The sequence below is a fragment of the Nerophis ophidion genome, linkage group LG11, assembly GCF_033978795.1.
Source record: "Nerophis ophidion isolate RoL-2023_Sa linkage group LG11, RoL_Noph_v1.0, whole genome shotgun sequence".
Taxonomy (NCBI): domain Eukaryota; kingdom Metazoa; phylum Chordata; class Actinopteri; order Syngnathiformes; family Syngnathidae; genus Nerophis; species Nerophis ophidion.
This window is the reverse complement of record NC_084621.1, coordinates 44,990,640-45,017,992: the sequence shown is the minus strand read 5'-3', so window position 1 is coordinate 45,017,992 and position 27,353 is coordinate 44,990,640. Positions and strand designations below refer to the sequence as shown.

Sequence of the window (27,353 nt, the reverse complement as noted above, 5' to 3'; positions counted from 1 at the left end):
AGTACCCTGAGGAGTGCCTTTGGAGAGGGAAGAGGGCAGAGGGAGGGAGAGAGAGAAGTGAGTAAGGGTAGTGAGTGAGTGAGTAAAGCAAGAGAGAGAAAGAAAGAAGATCTCTTCCACACTGTGTGATTATTTTGTCGTCAGTCTCTGTTCGCCACCGAGCAGGTGCCTTGAAAACAAAATCTCTTTTTTGCTTAAAAAAACAACTAAACAAACAAAAAAAAATATTAATAAAAATTCACCTTCTTTTTTTCCGGAATGGAGTTCCCCACTTTCCCCCCGGGTGACATGTACGTGTCGTTACCTCCCTTCAATTCTACCATCTCCGATGCGCTCCTGCTGGGGTCGCCAAGCGGGAGCAACGGAACCGACACGCCCGTGGCTCGGGAGTCTCGGGACACGGCGAGGGTCGTCATTGCCATTAGTATCACCGCCCTCTACTCGCTCATCTGCGTGGTGGGACTGCTGGGCAACATCCTCGTCATGTACGGCGTGGTCAGGTAGGAAGAATACGAACCTTACACTCACGTCGGGGACGGAAACTGTCATTAGAAGATAAAGTTGTGTACAAGCTCATTTTTTGTGTGGATATAGCTTATTACAGTGGTTCTCAACCTTTTTTCAGTGATGTACCCCCTGTGAACATTTTATCAATTCAAGTACCCCCTAATCAGAGCAAAGCATTGTTGGTTGAAAAAAGAGATAAAGAAGTAAAATACAGCACTATGTCATCAGTTTCTGATTTATTAAATTGTATAACAGTGCAAAATATTGCTTATTTGTAGTGGTCTTTCTTGAACTATTTGGAAAAAAAGATATAAAAATAACTAAAAGTTGTTGAAAAATAAACAAGTGATTCATATTATAAATAAAGATTTCTACACATAGAAGTAATCTTCAACTTGAAGTGCCCTCTTTGGGGATTGTAATAAAGATCCATCTGGATCTATCAACTTAATTCTAAACATTTCTTCGCAAAAAAATAAATCTTTAACATCAATATTTATGGAAACTGTCCACGAAAAATCTAGCTGTCAACACTGAATATTGCATTGTTGCATTTCTTTTCACAGTTTATGAATTTACATTCATATTATTCAATAAATATATGTATAAAGGATTTTTTAATTGTTGCTATTTTTAGAATATTTAAAAAAAAAAATCTCACGTACTCCTTGGCATACCTTCAAGTACCCCCAGGGGTACACGTACCCCCATTTGAGAACCATTGGCTTATTAGATTAAAAACAGGTAATGGCAACTACAGTTATTTGTTAGTTTTTTGGCCTTTTTTGTCAATTGTGGGAATGATCCAAAGCATTCACACATATGGTTGTCTACACAAAAAATCATCTATTTATTTATTCAACTTCTTCTTCTTCTCCAGATATTGGCGCGCTCTACCTTGCACATTTGTCACCCGATTCAAATCGTTCCAACTTCAGAACTGTTCAGCATATTCGGGAATGGCGGGCTTTCCCTTGACAAATTCCAAAAATTCCCAGATTTCCGAGACATTTTTCCCATTCAAAATGGATTGGCACATACCGTATTTCCTTGAATTGCCGCAGGGCATATAGTATGCGCCTGCCTTGAACTACTGCCGGGTCAAACTCGCTTCTCAAAATAATTAGCGCATGCTTAGTATTACCGCCTGGTCAAACTCGTGACGTCACGGGTGACACTTCCCCTGTCATCATTTTCAAAATGGAGGAGGCTGATTTCAATACCGGTAATTTGAAATCGCATAAAGGGAAGAAGATTAAGAGCCATTCAGTAGGATTTAAGGTCCAAGTTTACATCACACTCAAATTTGTACTGCATGCCTTTGGTAGTGCCGGTGTTAGAAGAGGTTTTAAAATGATTAACATATGCTTACTTTTACCGCATGCCTTTGGTAAGCGCAGGAGTGAGAAGAGGTTTTAAATTAATTAGCGCCCCGGCGGCAATTCAAGGAAATACGGTATTTCAAACTTCCAACATTTCCACATTTTTAACCGATTCGTACCATTCCACCTTCAACACATCCCACCATTCTGGAAATTTAAACTACCCTTTTTTCTAATCAAAAAAAGTCCAGGATTTTCCAGAATTCCTAGTTTTCCAAAGCTTTATTTCCACCTTTTTTTCTGGCAACTACTCCTTACACATTTTTCAAAACATTTTAACCATTCCACCGTCAAAACATTCCTCTTAATTAGGACAAAAAGCAAAGGTGTTTTTTGCACTGGAAAAATGTATGGTTTCCCCCAAATACCAGGTATTCCATAATACAATTTCTCAATTCAACATGTTACTACTTCAACATTTCTCAACCGATTTGAAAAATTCCAACACCAACCATTACAACTCATTCAAACCATTCAATTTTTTACCATTTTCAAAAAAAACTCCCGATGTTCCCGAAATTCCCTAATCCCATTTGCTACTTTAACATTTCTTGCCCGATTTAAACAATTCCAACACCAACCAATTCAGTTCATTAAGGACATCCATGCTCTCAATCATTTTCTAAATAAGCCGACTTTTCCCAAAATTCCCAAATTTCCAGAAATTTCCCACTGAAATTAATAGGACATTTTTCCAAGTTGCACAAATTCCACATTTTTCAACCTTTTTAAACCATTCAAACATTAACCCATTCCTGCAACTGGACATTCACACTAAGACTTTCCTAAGTTCCAAACCAAATTTCGGTTTTCCTCAAAATTCAAACTCTTCAACTTTCAAACCATTACAACATTCAAACTATTCTTACATTCATACTACATTCTGTCAGCATTTCACCTAAACTTCAGCATTTGAGCATTCACAAGCAATTCATTCAGGAATTGCCTCACCCAGTGTTATTATTCAACTTCTTCTTCTCCAGATTTTGGCACGCTCTACGTTCCACATTTTTCACCCAATTCAAACCGTTCCAACTTCAAAACTGTTCATGGTGGGCTTCACCTTGACAAATTCCAAAAAATCCCAGATTTCCCAAAAGTCCAGGTTATCCGGGACATTTTTCCAATTCTAAATAATTTGACTATTTTCCAAACTTCCACCATTTCCACATTTTTCAACCAATTCAAACCATTCCACGTACAACACATTTCACAATCCTGGAAATTCAAAGTACTCTTTTTCCAAGTTAAAAAAAAAAATCCAGGATTTTCCAGAATTCCTGGTTTTCTAAAAACCCTATTTCCACCTTTTTTTCAGGCCACTACTCTTTCCACATTTTTCAACACATTTAAACCGTTCCACCATTAAAACATTTCTCTTAAATAGGACAAAGATTAAGTTGTTTTTTTAAATGGAAAAATTCCCGGTTTTCCCGAAATTCCAGGAATTCCGTAATGCCATTTCTCAATTCAATATGATACTACTTCAACATTTTTTGACCGATTTTAAAATTCCAACACCAACCATTAAAAATCATTCAGAACATTCAAGGTTTTTTTTACCATTTCCAAAAGTTCCTGCTTTTCCCGAAATTCCTAATTTTTTAGGAAATTCCCATTGAAGTCAATGGGACATTTTTCAAAGTTCCACAACTCCCACATTTTTAATCTGATTCAGCCTGTTTGGGAATTGTGTGCTATTCTTCAGAAATTCTAAAAAAAAAAATTCCAGGATTTCCGTTCTACTTCAGCATTGGAGCATTCACACGCAATACCTTCAGGAATCGCCTCATCTAGTTTTTTATACTATTCGGCTCAAACCAGAATTTGATTAAACACTAAATGTTTATGTTAAACAACTAAGACATGAGTGTTTTGAGGACACAACATAATTATAATAAAGACAATAAGAGAGCATAATTGTTAAATTACACTTTGAAAAAGATGTACCTTGTCGACAGCCACATAGATATATATTTGGAGTCTGAAAACCATATGCTAGGCGGATAATGTTTACTAACAAGCTAACTACAGCAAAGCTGAGGCATGATTGGCATTTTTAGGAATGTGAGCACCCTTTGAGGATAAAAGAGGTACATTGAGAAAAAAAAGAGAAACATTTCTATCAGCAAACCTAAAATAACATTTTGAAAATCAAGACTACATTTCCTACAATTCAGTTATTTCTACAATACAATTTACCTTTATTTTTATTCTCATCTACCAACCTCTTTTGGCTGTCTTTTTGACAAATATGTCCCATGTAATGTATCACCAAAAAAGTTTTTTTAGCAGTTAATTTATTAACATTAGTTTAATTGAAATTGTAATGTAATGTATTTGCATTGCAACTCAGAAAACGTTTAACATTTGACAACGCAATCCTGTAGCCACGCCCCCTATACCTATAAAATACTTCCAGTGTTGTGACCTCTGTTTACAATCCATCACGTCGAAAATATACTTTCTGGTGGCTACTGATAAATACAATTGGTTCGAAACTAAGAGTGTTCGGACTGTACAAAACCAGTGAAGTTTTCACGTTGTGTAATTCGTAAAGAAAAACAGAATAAATTGATTTGCAAATCCTTTTCAACTTATATTCAATTGAATAGATTGCAAAGACAAGATATTTAATGTTCGAACTGAGAAACGTGTTGTTGTTTTTTGCAAATAATCGTTAACTTTAAATTTAATGGCAGCAACACAGTGCAAAAAAGTTGGCACAGAGGCATTTTTACCACTGTGTTCCATAGCCTTTCCTTTTAACAACACTCAGTTAATGTTTGGGAATTGAGGACACCATTTTTTGAAGTTTTTCAAGCGGTATTCTTTCCCATTCTTGCTTGATGTACAGCTTAACTCTGGGGTCTCTTTTGAGGTATTTTACGCTTCATAAAGTGCCACACGTTTTCATTGGGAGACAGGTCTGGACTACAGGCAGGCCATTCTAGTACCTGCACACTTATACTATGAAGCCAGACTGTTGTAACACGTGGCTTGGTGTTGTCTTGCTGAAATAAGCAGGGGCGTCCATGATAACATTGCTTGGATGGCTTTTGAATTGATTGATTGATTGATTGATTGATTGATTGATTGATTGATTGATTGATTGATTGATTGATTGATTGATTGATTGATTGATTGATTGATTGATTGGTTGATTGGTTGGTTGATTGATTGATTGATTGATTGATTGATTGATTGATTGATTGATTGATTGATTGATTGATTGATTGATTGATTGGCAACATATGTTGTTCCAAAACCTGTATGTACCTTTCAGCATTAATGGTGTCCTTACAGATGTGTAAGTGACCCATGCCTTGGGCACTAATACACCCCCATACCATCACAGATGCTGGCTTTTGAACTTTGTGCCTAGAACAGTCGGGATGGTTATTTACCTCTTTGTTTTGGAGGACATGACATCCACAGTTTCCAAAAACAATTTGAGACATGTACTTGTCAGACCACAGAACACTTTTCCACTTTACATCAGTCCCTCTTAAATGAGCTCGGGCCCAGCAAAGCAGGCAGCATTTCTGGGTGTTGATGATAAATTTGCATAGTAGAGTTTTAACTTGCACTTAAAGATGTAGCAACAAACTGTAGTTACTGATAGTGGTTTTCTAAGGTGTTCCTGAGCCCATGTGGTGATATCCTTTACACACTGATGTCGCTTGTTGATGCAGTACCGCCTAATGGTTTAAAGGTCACGGGTCTTGCCGCTTACATGCAGTAATTTCTCCAGATTCTTTTAACCGTTTGATGATCTTATGGACCGTAGATGGTGAACCCCCTAAATTGCATGCAATAGCTCATTGAGAAATGTTTTTCTCAAACTGTTCGACAATTTGCTGACGCATTTGTTCACAAAGTGGTGACCCTCGCCCCATCCTTGTTTGTGAATGACTGAGCATTACATGGAAGCTGCTTTTGTACCCAATCATGGCACTCACCTGTTCCCTATTAGCTTTTTCATCTGTGGGATGTTCCAAGTAAGTGTTTGATGAGTATTCCTCAACTTTCTCAGCCGTTTTTGCTACTTGTAGCAGCTTTTTGAAACATGTTGCAAGCATCCAAATGAGCTAATTTTGATAAAAATACCAAAGTTTTCCAGTTTGAACATTAATTATTTTGTCTTTGCAGTCTATTCAATTCAATATAAGTTGAAAAAGATTTGCAAATAATTGTATTCTGTTTTTATTTACAATTTACACAAAGGTGCCAACTTTACTGGTTTTAGGGTTTGTAATTAGATATTATTAGCAGCAAAGTAGACAGCCGTCAACCTCGTGGCTTGGAGAGCAATTGGAGGCAATGACAAGTAAGCTAGCTTGATGATGTTGACTCGCCAGCTTGTTTCGGTGCTCCTGATCGTCTCCTGTCCAGCAACTCAGTGCAGCGTTTAGGCAAGAGAAACAGCGAGTACCTGCGTTTGAGGCGAGTGTTCAACAAACTTTGTTGGATCGTATTTGTATTGATATTTCATCAAAACGTACAAAGCATTTTTAGATGCAAAAATTAATGTTTAAAAATGTCACATGCCTGCTTTCTACAGATTAAAAAAATATATATCTTAGTGAAATGGTACAAAATATGTCCCCTTTTTATAGGGAAAGCCAAGGCAAATGGAACAAATGAAATAGACTATATGGACATGCTTTTTACATGCACCTGGGGAAAGGTTGATTGGCAACACTAAATGGTCCCTAGTGTGTGAAAGGGACTATGAATTTTGTCTATCTGTGTTGGCCCTGTGATGAAGTGGAGACTTGTCCATGGTGTACCCCGCCTTCCGCCCAAGTGCAGCTGGGATAGGCTCCAGAACCCCCTGCAACCCTGAGAGGGACAAACGAAAGAAAATGGGGGCTGGAGCCTATCCCAGCTGCACTCGGGCAGAAGGCAGAGTAGACCCTGGACAAGTTATACATGTTAATATTGAATTAATATAGCTTTGAAATGTCAGTAATAAGGTTGCTTGAATCAAATTAAGAATGTATAAGATACAAAATTATTTGGCAACCATAGCAGCAAACCTTCACTCAACACAGACGTTATAACTTCATCAACGCTCACCTTCATGCATTAACACACAGCACCAGCATTTTGGAACAATGATTAGTTTATAGAAGAAAGCTAAAAATGGTACATGGGTTATACTTGTATCGGGCATTTCTACCTTTATAAGGAACTCTAAGCGCTTTGACACTATTTCCACATTCACACACACATTCACACACTGATGGCGGGAGCTGCCATGCAAGGTGCTCAGCAGGACCCATCAGGAGCAAGGGTGAAGTGTCTTGCTCAAGGACACTACGGACGTGATTGGATGGTAGAAGGTGGGGATTGAACCAGGAACCCTAAGGTTACTGGCTCAGCAACTCTCCCAACTGTGCCACGGCGTCCCAAAATGTGAAACATCTATTTGGGATAGCGTTGCAAAAAGTTATGCACCAGTTTCACTTTCGCATTTCGCACACAACTGTGGAGCATTCAAGGTCCCACAATTAAAGTTAGAAACTGAGACTTAACTCCCTTGAGATGCCCTGATAATAATTTTATTATGATTCGTATTAAGCACCGATGATAATCCTATGTGTATCAGCTAATCTCTTCTTTCCATTGTGAAGTAAGGGAACATTTCACAGATTTATAATATTGTCTTAGTGAATATTGACGGGTTATATAATTATCTGAATTTATTTTTGCATTTGTTTGTACCAGGCACTTTTTTGTAAATAAAAAAAATACTTTTTTTAATCAAAATCTAAAATTATTTAGTGGGGTTTATCTAGATATGTTGTACATAAATTAACCCCATATTTAATAAGAAAAAAACCTGAATAAAGTTTTTACATGTGTTTTAAAAAGCTGTTTTTAGATAGTGAGCTAAGGTGGCTGGTGTAAAAAAAATAATTTAAAAGGCATTGTAATCGTAATTTATTTCTAGTTTACAAAGTTGCAATTTCATTTAAATATTTCATGAATATTCAGATCCTTTATTGTTAATTTCCTTTTCCATGTCAAATTGTAATAGTGTCATGATCCGTGGTCCGGATCATTCAACATAAATTACTTGCCTCCTAGCTCATGCTAAGCTAGCCTCCAGTGCGATTGGCACTTTCTTCCTTAGACTTGTTTTTCTATTTTTGGTGCTTCATTGATTTTCCAAGATTAAAATATGTTCCTACCTGCAAGTCCTGTCCGGAGTCGTCCGTTTGCATCCCGGGAGAACGAACCACGCAGCAAGTAACTACCGTAACAAGGGCGTGAAGCAAACAAAGAAGCCAGACCGACTGACTGGCAAAGGCGGACTTAAATAATGTCTCTTGATTAGCAACAGGTCAGCGTCCCAAACACAAGAGGCAGGTGAAAACAATACGTAGCCATGGTAACAACTCAGAGGTGCACAAACAGCAACTATAGGAGTCCAAAGCTAATAGAAAACACAAAACATGATCCGGACCACGGATCATGACAAATATTTTTTTTTCTAAATTTAATACACTTCCTTGTAGTCAACATAACATATAATGGTGCTATGGTTAAAGTGTTGCATAGATTATGTTTTAAAGCCACTTTCTGACAATCTCTTCAGGATGCACCGTTTTATGGGTGTTCTTATTTCCTTGCTTCCACTTTGACTGCGTCTTCTCCCCGTCATCCATGTTGTAGTTTTGAACGCTTCCATAGCCAGTCTACTGACAGATATGAGTTAAAATACGCTAATTTGTATTAGAAATGGCAACAGCGGAGGATTCATGTGCATGTACGAGCCAGTCTGCCCCACAACTAAAGTAATGTCCGATCATTACCTTATAAAATTCGAAGTTCAGACTCATGTTCGGCAAGCTAATAATAATAATAACTGTTATAGCAGCCGCAACATTAATGCTGCCACAACGACGACTCTTGCGGAACTACTGCCCTCGGTAATGGCACCGTTCCCAAAGTATGCGGGCTCTATTGATAACCTCACTAACAACTTTAACAACGCCCTGCGCGAAACCATTGATAGTATAGCACCGCTGAAGTTAAAAAAGGCTCCAAAAAGGCGTACGCCATGGTTTACTGAAGAAACTAGAGCTCAGAAATTATTATGTAGAAAGCTGGAACGCAAATGGCGCACGACTAAACTTGAGGTGCACCATCAAGCATGGAGTGATAGTTTAATAACTTATAAACGCATGCTTACCTTAGCTAAAACAAATTATTACTCAAATCTCATCCGCATTAATAAAAACGATCCAAAATTTTTGTTTAGTACAGTAGCATCGCTAACCCAACAAGGGACTCCTTCCAGTAGCTCCACCCATTCGGCAGATGACTTTATGAAGTTCTTTAATAAGAAAATTGAACTTATTAGAAAGGAGATTAAAGACAATGCGTCCCAGTTACAACGGGGTTATAGTAACACAGATACGATTGTATATACGGCGGATACTGCAAATATCCAAAATAGTTTCTCTCGTTTTGATGAAATAACATTAGAAGGATTGTTACAACGTGTAAATGGAATAAAACAAACAACATGTTTACTTGACCCACTTCCTGGGAAACTTATCAAGGAGCTTTTTGTATTATTAGGTCCATCAGTGCTAAATATTATAAACTTATCACTTTCCTCGGGCACTGTTCCCGTTGCATTCAAAAAAGCGGTTATTCATCCTCTCCTTAAAAGACCTAACCTCGATCCTGACCTCATGGTAAACTACCGACCGGTGTCTCACCTTCCCTTTATTTCGAAAATCCTCGAAAAAATTGTTGCAGAGCAGCTAAATGAGCACTTAGCGTTTAACAATCTATGTGAAACCTTTCAATCCGGTTTCAGGGCAAATCACTCGACTGAGACAGCCCTCGCAAAATTGACTAATGATCTATTGCTAACGATGGACTCTGATGCGTCATCTATGTTGCTGCTCCTCGATCTTAGCGCTGCTTTCGATACCGTCGATCATAATATTTTATTGGAGCGTATCAAAATACGAATTGGTATGTCAGACTCAGCCCTGTCATGGTTTAGCTCTTATCTTACTGATAGGATGCAGTGCGTCTCCTATAACAGTGTGACCTCGGACTATGTTAAGGTAACGTGTGGAGTTCCTCAGGGTTCGGTCCTTGGCCCTGTACTCTTCAGCATCTACATGCTGACGCTAAGTGACGTCATACGCAAATACGGTATTAGCTTTCACTGTTATGCTGATGACACCCAACTTTACATGCCCCTAAAGCTGACCAACACGCCGGACTGTAGTCAGTTGGAAGCGTGTCTTAATGAAATTAAACAATGGATGTCCGCTAACTTTTTGCAACTTAATGCCAAAAAAACGGAAATGCTGATTATCGGTCCTGCTAGACACCGACCTCTATTTAATAATACAACTTTAACATTTGACAACCAAATCATAAAACAAGGTGACTCTGTAAAAAATCTGGGTATTATCTTCGACCCAACTCTCTCCTTTGAGTCACACATTAAAAGCGTTACTAAAACGGCCTTCTTTCATCTCCGTAATATCGCTAAAATTCGCTCCATTCTGTCCACTAAAGACGCTGAGATCATTATCCATGCGTTTGTTACGTCTCGTCTCGATTACTGTAACGTATTATTTTCGGGTCCCCCCATGTCTAGCATTAAAAGATTACAGTTGGTACAAAATGCGGCTGCTAGACTTTTGACAAGAACAAGAAAGTTTGATCATATTACGCCTGTACTGGCTCACCTGCACTGGCTTCCTGTGCACTTAAGATGTGACTTTAAGGTTTTACTACTTACGTATAAAATACTACACGGTCTAGCTCCAGCCTATCTTGCCGATTGTATTGTACCGTATGTCCCGGCAAGAAATCTGCGTTCAAAAGACTCCGGCTTATTAGTGATTCCTAGAGCTCAAAAAAAGTCTGCGGGCTATAGAGCGTTTTCCGTTCGGGCTCCAGTACTCTGGAATGCCCTCCCGGTAACAGTTCGAGATGCTACCTCAGTAGAAGCATTTAAGTCTCATCTTAAAACTCATCTGTATACTCTAGCCTTTAAATAGACCTCCTTTTTAGACCAGTTGATCTGCCGCTTCTTTTCTTTTCTTTCTCCTATGTCCCCCCCTCCCTTGTGGAGGGGGTCCGGTCCGATGACCATGGATGAAGTACTGACTGTCCAGAGTCGAGACCCAGGATGGACCGCTCGTCGGGACCCAGGATGGACCGCTCGCCTGTATCGGTTGGGGACATCTCTACGCTGCTGATCCGCTTGAGATGGTTTCCTGTGGACGGGACTCTCACTGCTGTCTTGGAGCCACTATGGATTGAACGTTCACAGTATCATGTTAGACCCGCTCGACATCCATTGCTTTCGGTCCCCTAGAGGGGGGGGGTTGCCCACATCTGAGGTCCTCTCCAATGTTTCTCATAGTCAGCATTGTCACTGGCGTCCCACTGAATGTGAATTCTCCCTGCCCACTGGGTGTGAGTTTTCCTTGCCCTTTTGTGGGTTCTTCCGAGGATGTTGTAGTCGTAATGATTTGTGCAGTCCTTTGAGACATTTGTGATTTGGGGCTATATAAATAAACATTGATTGATTGATAGAGAAAAAGATGAGCTTAATGACTACAGCGTCGGACTAAAACGGCAGACTTGCGTAAAGCTCTTCTGGTAGATCTCTACCATATAGCCAAATATCTGCTGACGTCACAAATGGGAACATGTCACAATGGCTCAAAAGGCCATGTGATTTTGCAATGCATTGTGGGGCTTGGTAGACATACTAGTTGGATAAAAGCTTTGTTTACAATGAGAAAGGGAACAAGATATTGGATTAAAATGGATCGTACAAAATAAAAAAAATACAAGCGATCGTCCCGAGACAAACTGTACCCTATTCCAAAAGTTTGCTACCTGAAAATAATAAGAAAATAATCATTAAAGTGACTCATATGGTTTATGAGTCTGTCTGATGGACGAGAGATTTGAATCAAGTAAAAATGCTGTCAAACTTGTGTATATTTTGTCAACAGAGTCCGTTTTAGTACTGGTGAAGAATTTCTGAACGCAGTCTGTTAAGGCACATTGTCCTTTGTTCAAATTGTGCATAATGCATTGTTTTAATCTCTTTAGTGTCTGAGATGCGTGAGGTTACCCGACAAAACAAGCCCATTGATACTTTTAAAAATGTGATCACTGCGCTAGATTTCCGAAAATAATACTTAGCTTAGCCATCTCTAAAAGTAAACACACAACATGCTTTTTTCTGTACGTTGTTTGTAGCTGAACTGCAGCGCACTAAATCTAATGCTTAACAGGCAGCAGCTAACAAATGCTACATGTAAAACAGAACAAAACATGCTTTTATTCAAACTTTCCAGTCTGAATATACCGTGAACGCACCATTAGTACCAGGTGATGGCTTTAATAGGGATGTTTGTCATTTTGTGCAGCTGATTTATTCCAGGCATTTATTGCATGTTTCTTTGTTCACAAGCCGAGTTCCCTATCTTTCCTTGCGCGTTGGAAATGAGGAAAATCTCCCCAAATGAACATGACCGTTGTGGCATTCATTGATGCCAAACATCCGCAACATATTTTGAACTTGTTGAAGAAAAAACACAACTTTAGGACAGAGTCTTGCATTGAACCCAATGTAAAGATGCTATTCCGATTTTTCAGGAATCATTATTATTATTATTATTATTATTATTACGATTTTTCAGGAATCGTACAAATCCCAAATACACAAAAACGCGTACCAACATGTAATAAAAGTTGATTTTGCATAATAGGTCCTTCTTAGACCAATTCAATGCAATAATTGCCTATACTAGGGCTTTAGTGCGCACACAGAAAGGAGCTAGTGTGTTATTTAAAACCCAGCCTTGCACTAAAACCTTTTTTTTCCACACAAGCAATGAATATTGTAAAGTCGATGTATTTATTTGCACAGCTATTTACACACTCATCCATCACTCTATTGATTTGTTTGTTCAAGTGTTGCAGCTCAAATGACCAAGAAGATTAAACGTCAGCTGTATCTGATGTCACAAGGCAGCTGGTCCCAAAAAGTAGAAAACACACTGAATGGGATATCATAATTCTTCAAGTGCAGTTTAATGGAGGTTGCAGAAGAGAAGGGCTGTTTTTTATTGTCATTGCTTTGAGACAGGAAATGAGACTCAATCAATAGTTTGGTTTCTAACCCTGTTACGTTTTACCAGAAATCATGAGTCAACCGCAGCGTCTCCAACCAAGTGCTTACATCGCTCTAGGTACACCAAGATGAAGACGGCCACCAACATCTACATCTTCAACCTTGCTCTCGCGGACGCCTTGGCCACCAGCACCTTACCCTTCCAGAGCGCCAATTACCTCATGAGCACGTGGCCTTTCGGGCAGCTGCTGTGCAAAGTGGTCATCGCCATCGACTACTACAACATGTTCACCAGCATCTTCACGCTCACCATGATGAGCGTGGACCGCTACGTGGCCGTCTGTCACCCCGTGAGGGCCCTTGACTTCCGCACGCCAGCCAAGGCCAAGATCATCAACATTTGCATCTGGATGCTGTCCTCCGTCGTAGCCGTCCCTGTGATGGTCATGGCTGTTGCCAAGGTGACAGACAAAGGTGAGTGGGATATTACATCGTATCCCATGATTTTTTGACATGACTGTAAATAAGATTTGTGATGCCCCCTATTGGTTGTGCTAGTGTAATGGATGGCAGGTAGTGAGGCGTTGAGATTCACTTCCTGACAGATATACTCAAAGTTTTATACTCATTTGACAAATTAAAACAATTAGTTTCTTAATTTCACCAGTGCCCTTGCGAAGTTGTTTTGCTTGACGCCGGCCATGTTTTTTAACAAATCATGCCCAAATTTTACATGCATGTGCTTGTGGTGATTAAGCAATCAACCAAAAGTTAAAGTGGGTGATCTGTAAACAGCATTGAGCTACATGTGAAATATTTAAAACCATTTTACTTTGTGCCTTAATTACAGCACCCTCATTTCATATATCCATCCATCCATTTTCTACCACTTGTCCCTTTCAGGGTCGTGTAGTTGTCAGGATAATAACACCACAGGCAACACAGTATAGGTGTATTTTTTGAGCCACTTTTACCTTTTTGTGTGTGGTGGTGCATTATTAGTTTAAATGTACAGTCGTGTGGAAAAATATGTGTGTGTGTGTATTATATAATTATAATAATAATTATTATATAATTATATAATATATATTATATGATATTATATGTGTGTATGGGTGTGTATTGTATAAATGTACCATGAAGTGGTTTAAAGGCTAAATTTGGTTCCAATCAGGTTATTCAGACAATATTTAATGCTCTTGCTGTAGTTTATTTTTTTCACAGCTGTTCTTTTTATTCACGGTGGGTATATTATTTGGATAACCACACAGTTGTATAAAGTGCATTATCAATCTGCGTATTTCCATAATGCTATAGTACCTTAACTTGCAAGCTTAATTGGTTCTGTTTACAGCTTATGAAAATCTTAAATTGAAAATCTCAGAAAATGATCATCAAAGTTGTATTAAATAGAGTCTTGACATACCGTATTTCACTTTGCATGCAATGAGGTAACATATATTAGTTTCATATTTGAAGTTACTGACTTTTACACGATATTCTAATTTCATGGGTTCCACCTCTATGATATGGTGACTAAGCAAAAATGTGGTTGGAAGAAAAGATGCAACTTTTTTCGGACTAAAATTGAACATTCACCTACCGAAAGTGCATCGATGTGATAAATTATTGTAAGATTTTGGCCACAAACTTAGTCACAGCTCGGTGACATTCGTCGTTCCTGGTGGAACGTTTCTCTGCCTATTACTGCCCGCCTCTAAACCGGTCAGAATATGTCTGGTCATGCTTATCTAAATGAGAAAGCATTTATCTTGGTTTAACAGGTAATAGTGCTAACATTATAGGTGGTATTATTACATGCTGTATTTACGTCAGATGACTGCTGCTGCTTGGGATGAGATTGGCGTGGTTCAACAACGTGACATTCATTGCATGCTGTATGTTCAAATGTTTCAGTACATTGCTATTTTGTCCTCTTAATCAAATAGCAACCTCGGAATTATTAAAAATAGAGCTGATACTGTCTTTTTTTGTAAAATGTCGGCAAATTTGGTGCGCTTTTTCCATCCGGGAACATGCCTGACGTCATTACGCAACGTGTATAATGACGTGGAACAATTGTCAAAGGTGCCATATGTAATAATTTAATGTCAAGTTATCATTAAATGGCCCTGATATGTCAAAATACATTAACAAATCATGTTATTTTTGAAGACTTTTATAACTGATAACAGTAGTTCAGCCGGGATATGCTCATTTTGAAATTAGATTTACAGCCCAGAAATCTTGTTACTGTTTTCCACCGTTTGACCAATGAGAAAGTCTGTGAGTGTGTCACATCCGTCTTATAGCTACTGCCAATGGTAAAGTTACTAAACATGTCTGACAGGGCAAAATATATTTTCAACAAATAAAACCTATGATTTTCTAATTTGTGTATTGACACGGCAGTAGGCTATATGATTAATCCGTAACATGGTTTTTGCATAATGTGGGTTGGCTCATAGAATTGCTCTCTACACTGAAAGATGGTGATGTGCGTACATGGAAGAGAATGCAGTGCGTCAAGTTTGATGCAACATGGAGTTATGCTGAACGAAATGTGGCGGTAATTTTACTGTTGGCCTCGGCTTACCTTCAAAGTTGGCCTATGCGATAAATAATATATTATATATTATTATATATAATTATTTCGATGGTGGTGCGCGCGGTCAAACTAGACATTTAAGCAGGGTAATGCCAACAATCTGTCTCGACTCCCGACAAAAATATTGCTGCGTAAAATTTAAAATACATTTGGCTAATCAACATTTGTAAAATGTGGCATAATTACTTAGTAAACCATTTTGCCAACATTTTTATTTTCCCTTGGGGATTATTAAAGTATGTCTGATTCTGATTCTGATTGCAAGAAGCATAAACAAGAGAAACCTACAGCATAGGACTAGTTGATTGCCATTTGAAGTTCCTTGGAGTAAGATTCGGATTCGGCTGCGTATCTGATGACCTCAGTCATGGAGAGTGGGAGGGTACTACAGAATTTTGAGCGTGATTGCAGTACCATTTCTGGCAACATTACTACATATGGCTCCTTTAAGACAAGCGCTAGACGAAATGGCAAGTGATTCCAAGAAATTGATACACTGTGAACCAGTCCTGAACAAGAACTGTTTCATTTATTCCCATCCTTAAGTTCCACACACTCTTATGTAGACCAGATTTTACCTTTTTTTTCGTTACACTCACTAAACAATTAATCATCCATCCATCCATCCATTCATCTTCAACAGTTTATCCGGAATCGGGTCGCGGGGACAACAGCTCCAGCAGAGACCCCCAGACTTCCCTCTACAGAGCAACATTAGCAACTTCCTCCTGGAGGATCCCGAAGCGTTCCCAGGCCAGAGAGGAGATGTAACCCCCCTATCTGGTACTTGGCCTGCCGCGGGGTCTCCTCCCAGTGGGACGTGCAACGAGGACCTCCCTAGGGAGACGCTCGCAAGGCATCCGCACGAGATGCCCGAACCACATAAGCTGGCTTCTTTCCAAGCGAAGGAGCATCGGCTTTACTTCAAATCTCTCTCGGGTGACTGAACTTCTCACCCTATCTCTAAGGGAGATGCCAGCCACCCTTCTGAGAAAACAAATTTTGGCCGCTTGAATCCGCGATCTTACTCTTTCGGTCATGACCCACACTTCATGACCATAGGTGAGAGCAGGAATGTAGATAACTCGGTAGACCGAGAGCTTTGCCTTCTGGCTCAGCTCTCGTTTCGTCACAACAGTGCGGCAGAGAGACTGCAATACTGCCCCAGCTGCTCTGATTCTCCGGCTGATTTCCTTCTCCATCTTTCCCTCACTCGTGTACAAGACCCTGAGATACTTAAACTCCTCCACCTGGGACAGAGTATCGTTCTCTACTTGGACTGTACAAATCATCTGTTTCCTGCTGAGAACCATGGCCTCAGATGTGGAGATGCTGATCATCATTCCTGCCGCTGTACACTCGGCTGCGAACCGATCCAGTGAGAGCTGAAGGTCACGAACCGAAGGTGCCATCAGGACCACATAATCTGCAAAAAGCAGTGACGCAACCTTTATACCCCCGAGACGTATACCCTCCCCGCCATGGTCAGGACTCTGACTAGAAATCCTGTCCATGAAAATCACAAACTGGATAGGTGACAGTGTGCAGACTTGCAGAGACCAACCCCCACTGGAAACGGATCTGACTTACATCCAAGCACCCGGACACAACGCTCGCTCTTGCTGTACAGAGATTGGATGGCCCTTAGCAGGGTTCCCCTCACCCCGTACTCCCTCAGCACCTCCCACAAGGTCTCCCAGGGGACACGGTCATACGCCTTCTCCAAATCCACAAAGCACATGTAGACTGGATTGGCATACTCCCAGGCCTTCTCCAGGATTCCCGCAAGAGTAAAGAGCTGGCCAGTTGTTCCACGACCAGGACGGAACCCACATTGCTCCTCTTGAATCTGAGGTTGGACTATCGGCCGGACCCTCCTTTCCAGTACCTTGGCGTAAACTTTCCCTGGGAGGCTGAGTAGTCCTCCTTTTTGAAGAGGGGAACCACCACCCCAGCCTGCCACTCCCTCTGCACTGTCCCAGATGTCCACACAATGTTGAAAAGGCGTATCAACCAAGACAGCCCCTCAACACCCAGAGCCTTCAGCATTTCTGGACGGATCTCGTCAACTCCTGGAGCTTTGCCACTGTGGAGTTGTCTAACTATCTCAGTGACTTCACTACGAGAGATCGACGTCGAACCCCTATCATCCTCAGGCTCCGCTCCTGTCAGGGAGGGTGTGTCTGATGAAGTTGTGTTCAGGAGTTCCATAAAGAGCTCTGTCCAACGCCCTACGACTTCCTCACTTGAAGTCAGCAGAGTCTCATCCCAGCTGTACACAGATTGGATGGTTCCTTGCTTCCCCCTCCTGAGGTGCTGTATGGTCTTCCAGAACAACTTTGGTGTCGACCGATAGTCCTTCTCCATGCATTCCCCGAACTGCTCACACACCCTCTGCTTAGCCTCGTCAACAGCCACGCCCGCTAACCTTCCGGCCTTTCGGTACCTTGCAGTTTCATCCGGAGTCCCCTGGGATAACATACGCCGGTAGGATTCCTTCTTCAGTCGGACGGCTTCTCTGACCATCGCTGTCGACCAGGGTGTTCGAGGGTTACCGCCCCTTGAGGCACCTAAGACCTTCTGGCCACAGCTCGCAGCTGCAGCTTTAGCAATAGAGGCTTTGCACATTGCCCATTCCTGTTAAATATCCCCAACCTCCACAGGGATAGCAGAGAAGTCCCGCCAGAGGTGAGAGTTGAAGTCGTTCCGGACAGAGGACTCCTCCGAACATTCCCAGTTCACCCGCACTACACGCTTGGGTTTGCCCAGTCTGTCCAGAGGTTTCCCCCGCCATCTGACCCAACTCACCACCAGATGGTGATCAGTTGACAGTTCAGCCCCTCACTTCACCCGAGTGTCCAAAACATACGGCCTCAGATCAGCTGATATGATTACAAAATCGATCATTGATCTTTGGCCTAGGGTGCTCTGTTACCAGGTACACCTATGAGCATCCTTAAGCTTGAACAAGGTGTTTGTTATCGAAAGTCCATGACTAACTAGCACAGAAGTCCAATAACAATCCACCACTCAGGTTCAGATCAGGGAGACCGTTCCTCCCAATCACACCAGTCCAAGTATCACTGTCATTGCCCACGTGCGCGTTAAGGTCCCCCAGCAAGACTATGGAATCCCCTGCCGGCTCCCCATACAGGACCCCATGCAAGGTATCCAAGAAGGCCGAATACTCTGAACTCTTGTTTGGTGCATACGCAGAGACATCAGTCAGAGTTTTCCCCCCTCCAACCCTAAGGTGAAGGGAGGCGACCCTGTTGTCCACTGGGGTGAACTCCAACATACAGGCACTCAACCGGGGAGTCGTGAGTATCCCCACACCTGCCTGGGCCCTCACATCCTGAGCAACTTCAGAAGTGAACAAGGTCCATCTCTTGTCCAGGAGTGTGGTTTCAGAGCCCTTGCTATGCGTAGAAGTAAACCCCACCAGATCCCACCGGTAGTACTCAGCCTCCCGCACCAACTAAGGCTCCTTCCCCACCAGCGTAGAGACGTTCCACGTCCCAAAAGTCAGCCTCTGCTGCCCCGAATTGTTTCGTCTGGAGCCTCCACTTTCACTGCCATCCACTTGGCAGCGCACCCGACCCCACTGGTTCCGAACGCGGGTGGTGGGCCCATGTGGCAGAGAGGATGGTGTGTCCACGAATCTTCTTCGGGCTGTGCCCGGCTGGGCTCCGTCGCTAGCCGGGTCACCAGGCGCTCGCTGACGAGCCGTGCCTCCGGGCCTAGCTCCGGAAGAGGGCCCCGGGCTTCCTCCGGGCCGGGTAACGCATCCTCTCTTAGACTCTTTCATGGGGGGGATCGTAACCCTGATGGGGGGGGGGCATTCGGGTGCTACACTTTGCCCACTGGTGACCCGGATCTATGCAAGGCAGGGGCGTTCAACTCCCTGAGGCTTTATAGAAGCCCACATACCCTAAACGATTAATCAAAGCAACATAATATAAATCAAAGCTTTTTTGTATTCAAATTATTCGATTAAACCGATACATTTGAAAATAATGAAATAATTATATCTACCCTGTGTACAGTTTACAACCTTGTTAAATAATATTAAACCATGTGTTACTTTACAAATAATAATTAATTTTGAACACATACATTAAACCAATCTAGGCCAGGCTGATTAGTAAAATAAATGCTAACAAAATATGCTGCATAAGTAGGGACTTATAAATAACTAAATTGGAAATTAATATGTTTCTTAAATAAACTGTCAAAAAAATTAAAGTGCAAATGATAATGCTGCTTTATTCATAATTTTTGCGCCGAAGAAACTTCTCTATGACTTTAGTTCCAGACCTTTGGTTGTTTGAAATTGTCATTACAGACATATGGCGGGAAGTTGTATTACAACTGAGACCTGCTGGAGTCTTAGTATAGCAAATATGTGTTGGCAGCCCACTAGGGTGTGCTCGCAGCCAAACTATAAGCCTGTGGTTAAGAAACACAGCTTTGATTCCCAACCACTGTGCTGTGGGGCATTAGTGTGTCACGAGAAATCATCACGTTTAACTTCAGTGCTCCAAAATATATGTATTGATCATTAAGGGACGGCGTGGCGCAGTGGTAAAGTGGCCGTGCGCAACGCGAGGGTCCCTGGTTCAATCCCCACCTAGTACCAACCTCGTAACATCCGTTGTGTCTTAAGCAAGACACTTCACCCTTGCTCATGATGGGTGCTGGTTAGCGCCTTGCATGGCAGCTCCATCCATCAGTGTGTGAATGTGTGTGTGAATGGGTAAATGTGGAAGTAGTGTCAAAGTGCTTTGCGTACCTTGAAGGTAGAAAAGCGCTATACAAGTACAACCCATTTATCATTTATCATTTAAGGGTACTCAGAAAAATAAATTCACGTCTGAATTGCGATTGCTAATTATTTCGTTTGTTTTATTTATTATTTTCAAGGATCAATAAAAAAAAAAAGTTTTTAGGCCGTTTTCACACTTACGTCTTACGTCAGCGGCCATGAGGAGCTTTTGTAACCTCATTATGATTTGTATACTAAATAATATATTTTGAGAATTGTGTTGAATCAAGAATTGATTCTAAAACGGATTGTTACCCCAGGGATCGGAATCGAATTGTGAGTTTCTGTAAGAATTCCATCCCTACTGATTAATCACAATTAAATAGCACTCATTTGAATTCTTTAATCATCATTTTTCATTTTGCATGAGCAATGAGACTCCAGAAAGAAGGAAATATACCGGTATACAGTATATGCATTAACGTGTTTATCCAGCACCTTTAACATGAACACACATTTATCCACATTAATGTGGACCCATTATTTGTTATTTTAATGTGGTATTTTGAGATGCAAGTGCTTCTGTAAACAAATGTTCTTCCACTAGATAACAGAAGGTACATAATTAACCTATAAATTGAGTCATTTACAATGCACACTTTAACATCTTTGTTGGGATGTTGGGAAAGACTGATTAAGAGTAGCGTAATGAACACACTAAAGGTAAACAAGTACAACTATAATAGAAGAAACTGACATGATGTGACTAAGTATCTAATAGTCAGAAGACAATTAACATAACTTTTTTTTAATCAGTTTTGTTGTGAGATAATTCCGTTGAGTTGAGAGAGTAATGAGTCTGCAGCAGAGAACACATAGGGGCAGCGTTATTAAAGTGAAATGATCCTCTCCACATGAGCCTCATCCAATTGCCGTGGTTTTTCTCCCCAGGCAACGTGGATTGCAGAATCCTTTTTCCCAAACCGGAGTGGTACTGGGACACCATGACAAAAATCTGCGTGTTCATCTTCGCCTTTCTGGTGCCCGTCTTGGTCATCACCATCTGCTACGGTCTGATGATCCTGCGCCTCAAGAGTGTACGTCTCCTCTCCGGGTCCAAAGAGAAGGACAGGAACCTGCGGCGGATCACTCGGATGGTCCTGGTGGTCGTGGCGGCCTTCATCGTTTGCTGGACTCCCATACATATCTTCATCATCGTCAGGACCATGGTGAAAATTGACCACAACAACCTCCTGGTGATGGCAAGCTGGCATCTGTGCATCGCTCTGGGCTACACCAACAGCAGCCTCAACCCGGTCCTGTACGCCTTCCTGGATGAGAACTTCAAGAGGTGTTTCAGGGACTTCTGCTTGCCCTATCGCACCCGCATGGAGCATAACAGCTTCTCCAGGGGTCGCAACAGCGCCAGGGAGCCAATGTCCGTTTGTGCCCCCGCTGCCACGGACAGACCGCCCGCATGACTAGGCGTGGACCAATTAGGGATCCAGGAGGACCTTCAGACGGAAGTCACACAGTTCTCCACCACAGGAGTGTGAGCGTAAATGTTGGCGTTTATTCCACCCTTTCTTGTAGCTCTAGACAGTACGGAGGCTGTTCGGTGGTCGTCTTTTGGAGATGTACAAAATGCCAAAGTGTGCCTGCAGAGCCTAAAATAATGAATATAAATGTACGTAACAAAGATGAGTGACAAATTGAAGGAAAGAAACGTGAATGTATACTTGTCCTTATAATAGTCAACCGGAATATTGTTTAAAAAAATACTGACAGTATATGTTACAAACTCAAAAAAAATAATGCTTACATAAACTATATTTTAAAAGTGAAAGTGTGTAATACCACTAGTTTCTATGGTAATACCAGAAGTTTGTGTGTTAGCTTTAAACTAGCTTTAGGTCATAAAAACAACCATGCAAATGTCACTCGCACAAACCCCTTTCAACATTTTAAAAGCTATGTTATTATGTTATTGCTTCCCCAATGCATAAGTAAGTACCGTTAAAAAATAATACCTAAGTGGACGTTAGCTCCGCATTGAAATATCTGCTGATGCTACATTAAAATCCCTAATTAAAAGGATCAAAATCTCTGAGGTGGTGGAACAGTCCTACTACTATTATCAAAAATGTGCTAAATACTACACGCACACACAACATAACGTCAAAGTGATTCATTAAAAAACTAACAACCTTCACCTTGCTCGCACGTGCCGCAGTTTCCAGGCAAAATGCGCGCCTAAATATAGGCCACACCCTCGTAATTTTTGGACACGTTTTATTTAGTAAATTTATATTGTTTGCATATAAATTTACTAAATAAAACGTGTCCGACACGTTTTATTTAGTAAATGTATATTGTTTGCAGGGCTTCACGGTGGCAGAGGGGTTAGTGCATCTGCCTCACAATACGAAGGTCCTGCAGTCCTGGGTTCAAATCCAGGCTCGGGATCTTTCTGTGTGGAGTTTGCATGTTCTCCCCGTGAATGCGTGGGTTCCCTCCGGGTACTCCGGCTTCCTCCCACTTCCAAAGACATGCACCTGGGGATAGGTTGATTGGCAACACTAAATTGGCCCTAGTGTGTGAATGTTAGTGTGAATGTTGTCTGTCTGTCTGTGTTGGCCCTGTGATGAGGTGGCGACTTGTCCAGGGTGTACCCCGCCTTCCGCCTGATTGTAGCTGAGATAGGCGCCAGCGCCCCCCGCGACCCCAAAAGGGAATAAGCGGTAGAAAATGGATGGATGGATGGATATTGTTTGCACAAGTCTATCAGCCGCAGTTGTACACATTGAAAAATACATTTTGTTTTCATTGCCAATTTTATCAAAATAACACAGCATTAAGTGCGTAGCAAATTAGAAAAAGTTACTGAGTGCGATATTCGTCCTTATCTTCTGCTCTCCAACGCGCAGCACTTAGTGGCTGTTTCTTGTTTCGATGGCCGGGTCATTCGTCTTCGTTTTGGGACTACGACTTGTGTATTTTATTGTGTCCTCTCCAGGATGATGGTGAGTCCATAACGCACTAAACGTCTGACAAATGATTTGTATGAGTGCGTTTGATTTTATTTGTGATTTAATGACAGCGCCATCAATTTATTGGCGGCTTGTGAAAAATACATAAATTAGCTGCAGTATTGGAAAAAAAGTAGAGGCTTAACGTTCGGAAATGACGCTGTTGGGCACTTGTTGGTAGGCAGAATCTGTAGTACATCATTACACAACACAAAAACAGAACTAAATGATGAACAGACAAGCTGAACAACACATTCTCAATTGAATCACTGTCAGAAAAGTTAAGATTTTTTTTTCCACCACAGCGCCATCTGCTGGTTGTAAATATTAGGTCTTAATGTGGCCGCCGTTACGAAACTGACTTTTACACCTGTGTTCCTTTCATTTGTCACCTATCTGTACATTGTTACACTTCACTGGCGCATTCTACGTCACACTGCTAACGCAGCGCCACAAAAAACGGCGTTGAGGCTATTCGTTATTTTTTGAAAAATATTCACTTGTTGCTAGGCAGAAACAAACACTATGAGACTTTGAATTTATCATCACTTTTCTGCTTGTGTGAGATAATCCTTTCATTTGTCAACTAGACTGTATGCTAACATTGTTGCAGTGATTTATTGATTTTTTTTTCCTCCACCATTCCACTTCACTTTGGCGCTGTGAAATTGAAGTTACCTTGGAGGAGGACAATGCTCAGTGTCAACTTTAGACGTTTTTGTTGACATCAAGCCCATGTGTGGAGAACAGCGGCAGACTCGCGGCGTTGTACCTAAACACACTCTTGATGTTGGAGAATGTGTTGCACCACATTTGACATCATGGTTATCACCTTTTTAATCGGCTGGTATTCACTTGTAAATAGCTGACATGTGGACAAAAATATCGGGACACTCGGCCTTTGCAACTGAGAGAACTTTCCGTACAAGATTTTTTTGGGTCCATTCGATCTTAAGTAGCTTTTTTTTTTTTTTTTTTTTTTTTTTTTTTTTTTAGTTCTGCTCTGATGGGGTCCTCCACGCTGAACTCATCCAAGCATGCGTTGATGCTTTAAGTGTTTCTAGGATTGTCGTCTTAGGTTTTATTTGCGGCTTAATGAGTATCCAGTAACATGAATGTGCTAATGTGTTTCAGGGGAAATTGCATTAAATTTGCTGGAAGTCCCTTCTGGTGACGGTAAATGGAGACGTAATGACAGATGAAGGGCACATTAATATTCTTCTCATTTTATGTGCCGGTGTGTGCGGCTTTCTGAGAGCAGCCATAAAAGACGAGTAGAGACGACGGACGCCTCCAAGTAATCTACCATGGCTGTCAACTCCTTGTTTTAACTTCCTGTTGTCGGACTGCTCTTTTTTCTGCACCACTCAAACATTCAAGCAGGAAACTTTAAAGGAGGAAGGCTCAGTGACCAGTGGTGAGGTTACACCGTCCTGGTGAGGGATATTTGTATTTCTTGCTCACTGGATATTTATACCATAAAACATTTTAAATGCCAGTATTCATCCATATCACACCTGTAAATAATGTATTGTTTTCTTAATGTAATTTATTTGGCTACAATGTGCTGTCAGGCTGTGGTGTTTACAGTACATGCTTGATTTACGTGTATTTTCACCATGCTCAGTATTATTATTATAGATGTTACCGTGCTATTGTTAGCATCCTTACCTTTTCTACAAGCATTTTAGCTTGTTTTGTTTTATTAAACCTAATGAATATGTATTTTGTTACTTGCCGCCATCTTAAAAGTATGTTAGCATGCTAGCATTTAGGCTAATTTTGTAAATTTTTACCTAATAATCAAGGATTTCATTATTTTGCGCCATGTTAAATGGCAACCATTTATAGATTCTGTTACTTGAGTTTGAGATTTTTGTAACTTATGCTAACTCTTAAACTAAACCAACTTTTAGCATTTCAACATCCATACTCCATTTCAGTAAAGCTTCTGCTCTCCACCTCTAAAACCATTTTAGCCTTTAAACTATAACAACCTTCAAACCATTTCTACATTTCACTAGAATTTAGCTCTTCCACATTCAGACCAGTTCAACATTCAAACTATTCTTACATTCAATTCAATTCAGCTCCAGCATTAGAGCGTTCACACGCATTTTCCTCAGGCATTGCTTAATTTCGTTATTACAGTCAAGCTCAAATGAAAAATGAAGGGAAAAAAGAATAAAGAAGTCAGAGAATAGAGTGCAATTCAATCAGAATTAATTTGTAACATGTGATTTTTTTTCAAAATCAAAATTAACTTGTAATTATATGAAGAAAATATTGGCATAAAGTTGTTTTGTCCAGGAAAAATTGTAAAATTACATGCATAAGCAGTCTTTGATTGTACATGAATAAAGTATAATACTGTACTAAATTGTACAAGAATAAGGTACAATCTAGTACGACAAAAAAAATTGTCATTTCAATCAATCAAAATTTACTTACATAGCCCTGAATCGCGAGTGTCTCAAAGGGCTGCACAAGCCACAACGACATCCTCGGCTCAGATCCCACATCAGGGCAAGAAAAAACTCAACCCAATGGGATGACAATGAGAAACCTTGGAGAGGACCGCAGATGGATATATATATATATATATATATATATATATATATATATATATATATATATATATATATATATATATATATATATATATATACATATAATTTTAAAGACAACAATTTGAATATCAAGTGAATGAGTAAAGAAGTGGAATGTAGGCCTCACTCAAAAGGTAAAATTTAAAAAAGGAAAATGATGACTAAAAAAGCCCTTTGACTAGAAATGAATCACATTTTTGTACAGGAATTTAAAAAAAATACAGATAAATATTAAAAATAATATAATATTACATGTACGTGTAGTATATAAGTTAAACTGAAATTGAAAACATTTAACATAAATAAAGTCATAATATTACGAGATATTTCGGTGATGCCATAAGAATAAACATGGAATATTTTTATTATATGTCCGTCCAAGCAATTTCTTTATCAGTTATCCTCATTAGGGTCTGTATACGAAATTATTTGTTTTAAGAAAAAAAAAATTGTGCATCGGGACAACACTAAAATGTTAAGTTACAATTTGAAAAAAGCTATTTTACCAGATTAAGTTAAATAGTAAAAGTGGTTTAGTCGCACAGGAATAAAGTTGTAATATTATGGGGGAAAAGTAAGACGTTTAGGATAAAATGTTACATATATGAGTACTGTATTGGTATATAGAACTATTAATATGAGATGAGTCAAAAATGTGTGTTTTTACAAGAGTATGTTTACATTTTAAAAATAAACAGAAAATAGGTAATACCTATTGTAAGTCCCTCTTTTATCGCGGTTCATTGGTTACGGAAATGGCCGCAATAAATTAATTTCTGCTTAGTATAGGAATAAATAATTAATTAGAAATTGAATATTTTCATATCTAGAACAGTCTTCCCCCAAATAATCACTTAAATAGTCAAACACAGTGTTACTGTTCAAACTGTGTGTAATGTTACACTGGCCAAAAATAATGAAAATACTTGTTAAATAAAACCTTTGACTTGTTTTAATGAATACTTAGGCATACTACGCTACCATGTTATAATGTAGGTCATAAAGTGGTACTTGGAGAGACAAGTGTTTTCTGAGGTGGTACTTGGTGGAAAAACTTGGGATCTACTGATCTAGAGCATAAAAAAACTGTTTACGCCCTTCAAAATATGTTTTTCAACATTATAAGAGCAATCTGGGCATGAAATTACAATCATATTTACACTTTGTTAATGTAATACTGCCTGAGGCTGAGCCATTCAGTGGCCACAATACTGTTTGGTCTCCTCTATTGGCTGAAGTATTGCTATTTTCACTATATTTAGCCATTTTAGGCTTGAAAATGCTTAATTTGGCCCAACAACAACATAGCA

The 27,353-nt window shown here is 40.2% G+C and overlaps 1 protein-coding gene across 1 annotated transcript; it reads left to right on the top strand.

The window, feature by feature from the left end:
- The first annotated feature begins 151 nt into the window (after nt 1-151).
- On the top strand, nt 152-26,015 carry oprd1b (opioid receptor, delta 1b). The gene is made up of 3 exons (XM_061916097.1): nt 152-500; nt 13,151-13,506; nt 21,357-26,015. Exons 1-3 carry the CDS (start codon nt 259-261, stop codon nt 21,884-21,886), a joined length of 1,128 nt encoding a protein of 375 aa, XP_061772081.1. The 5' UTR covers nt 152-258; the 3' UTR covers nt 21,887-26,015.
- Nucleotides 26,016-27,353: the final 1,338 nt, after the last annotated feature.

Bases quoted from the DNA above. Each gene is read 5' to 3' on its own strand.
- oprd1b (XM_061916097.1), top strand. From the start codon at position 259: ATGGAGTTCCCCACTTTCCCCCCGGGTGACATGTACGTGTCGTTACCT. The intron at 501-13,150 runs GTAGGAAGAATA...ACATCGCTCTAG, and splicing joins GTCATGTACGGCGTGGTCAG to GTACACCAAGATGAAGACGG. The intron at 13,507-21,356 runs GTGAGTGGGATA...TTTTCTCCCCAG, and splicing joins TGCCAAGGTGACAGACAAAG to GCAACGTGGATTGCAGAATC.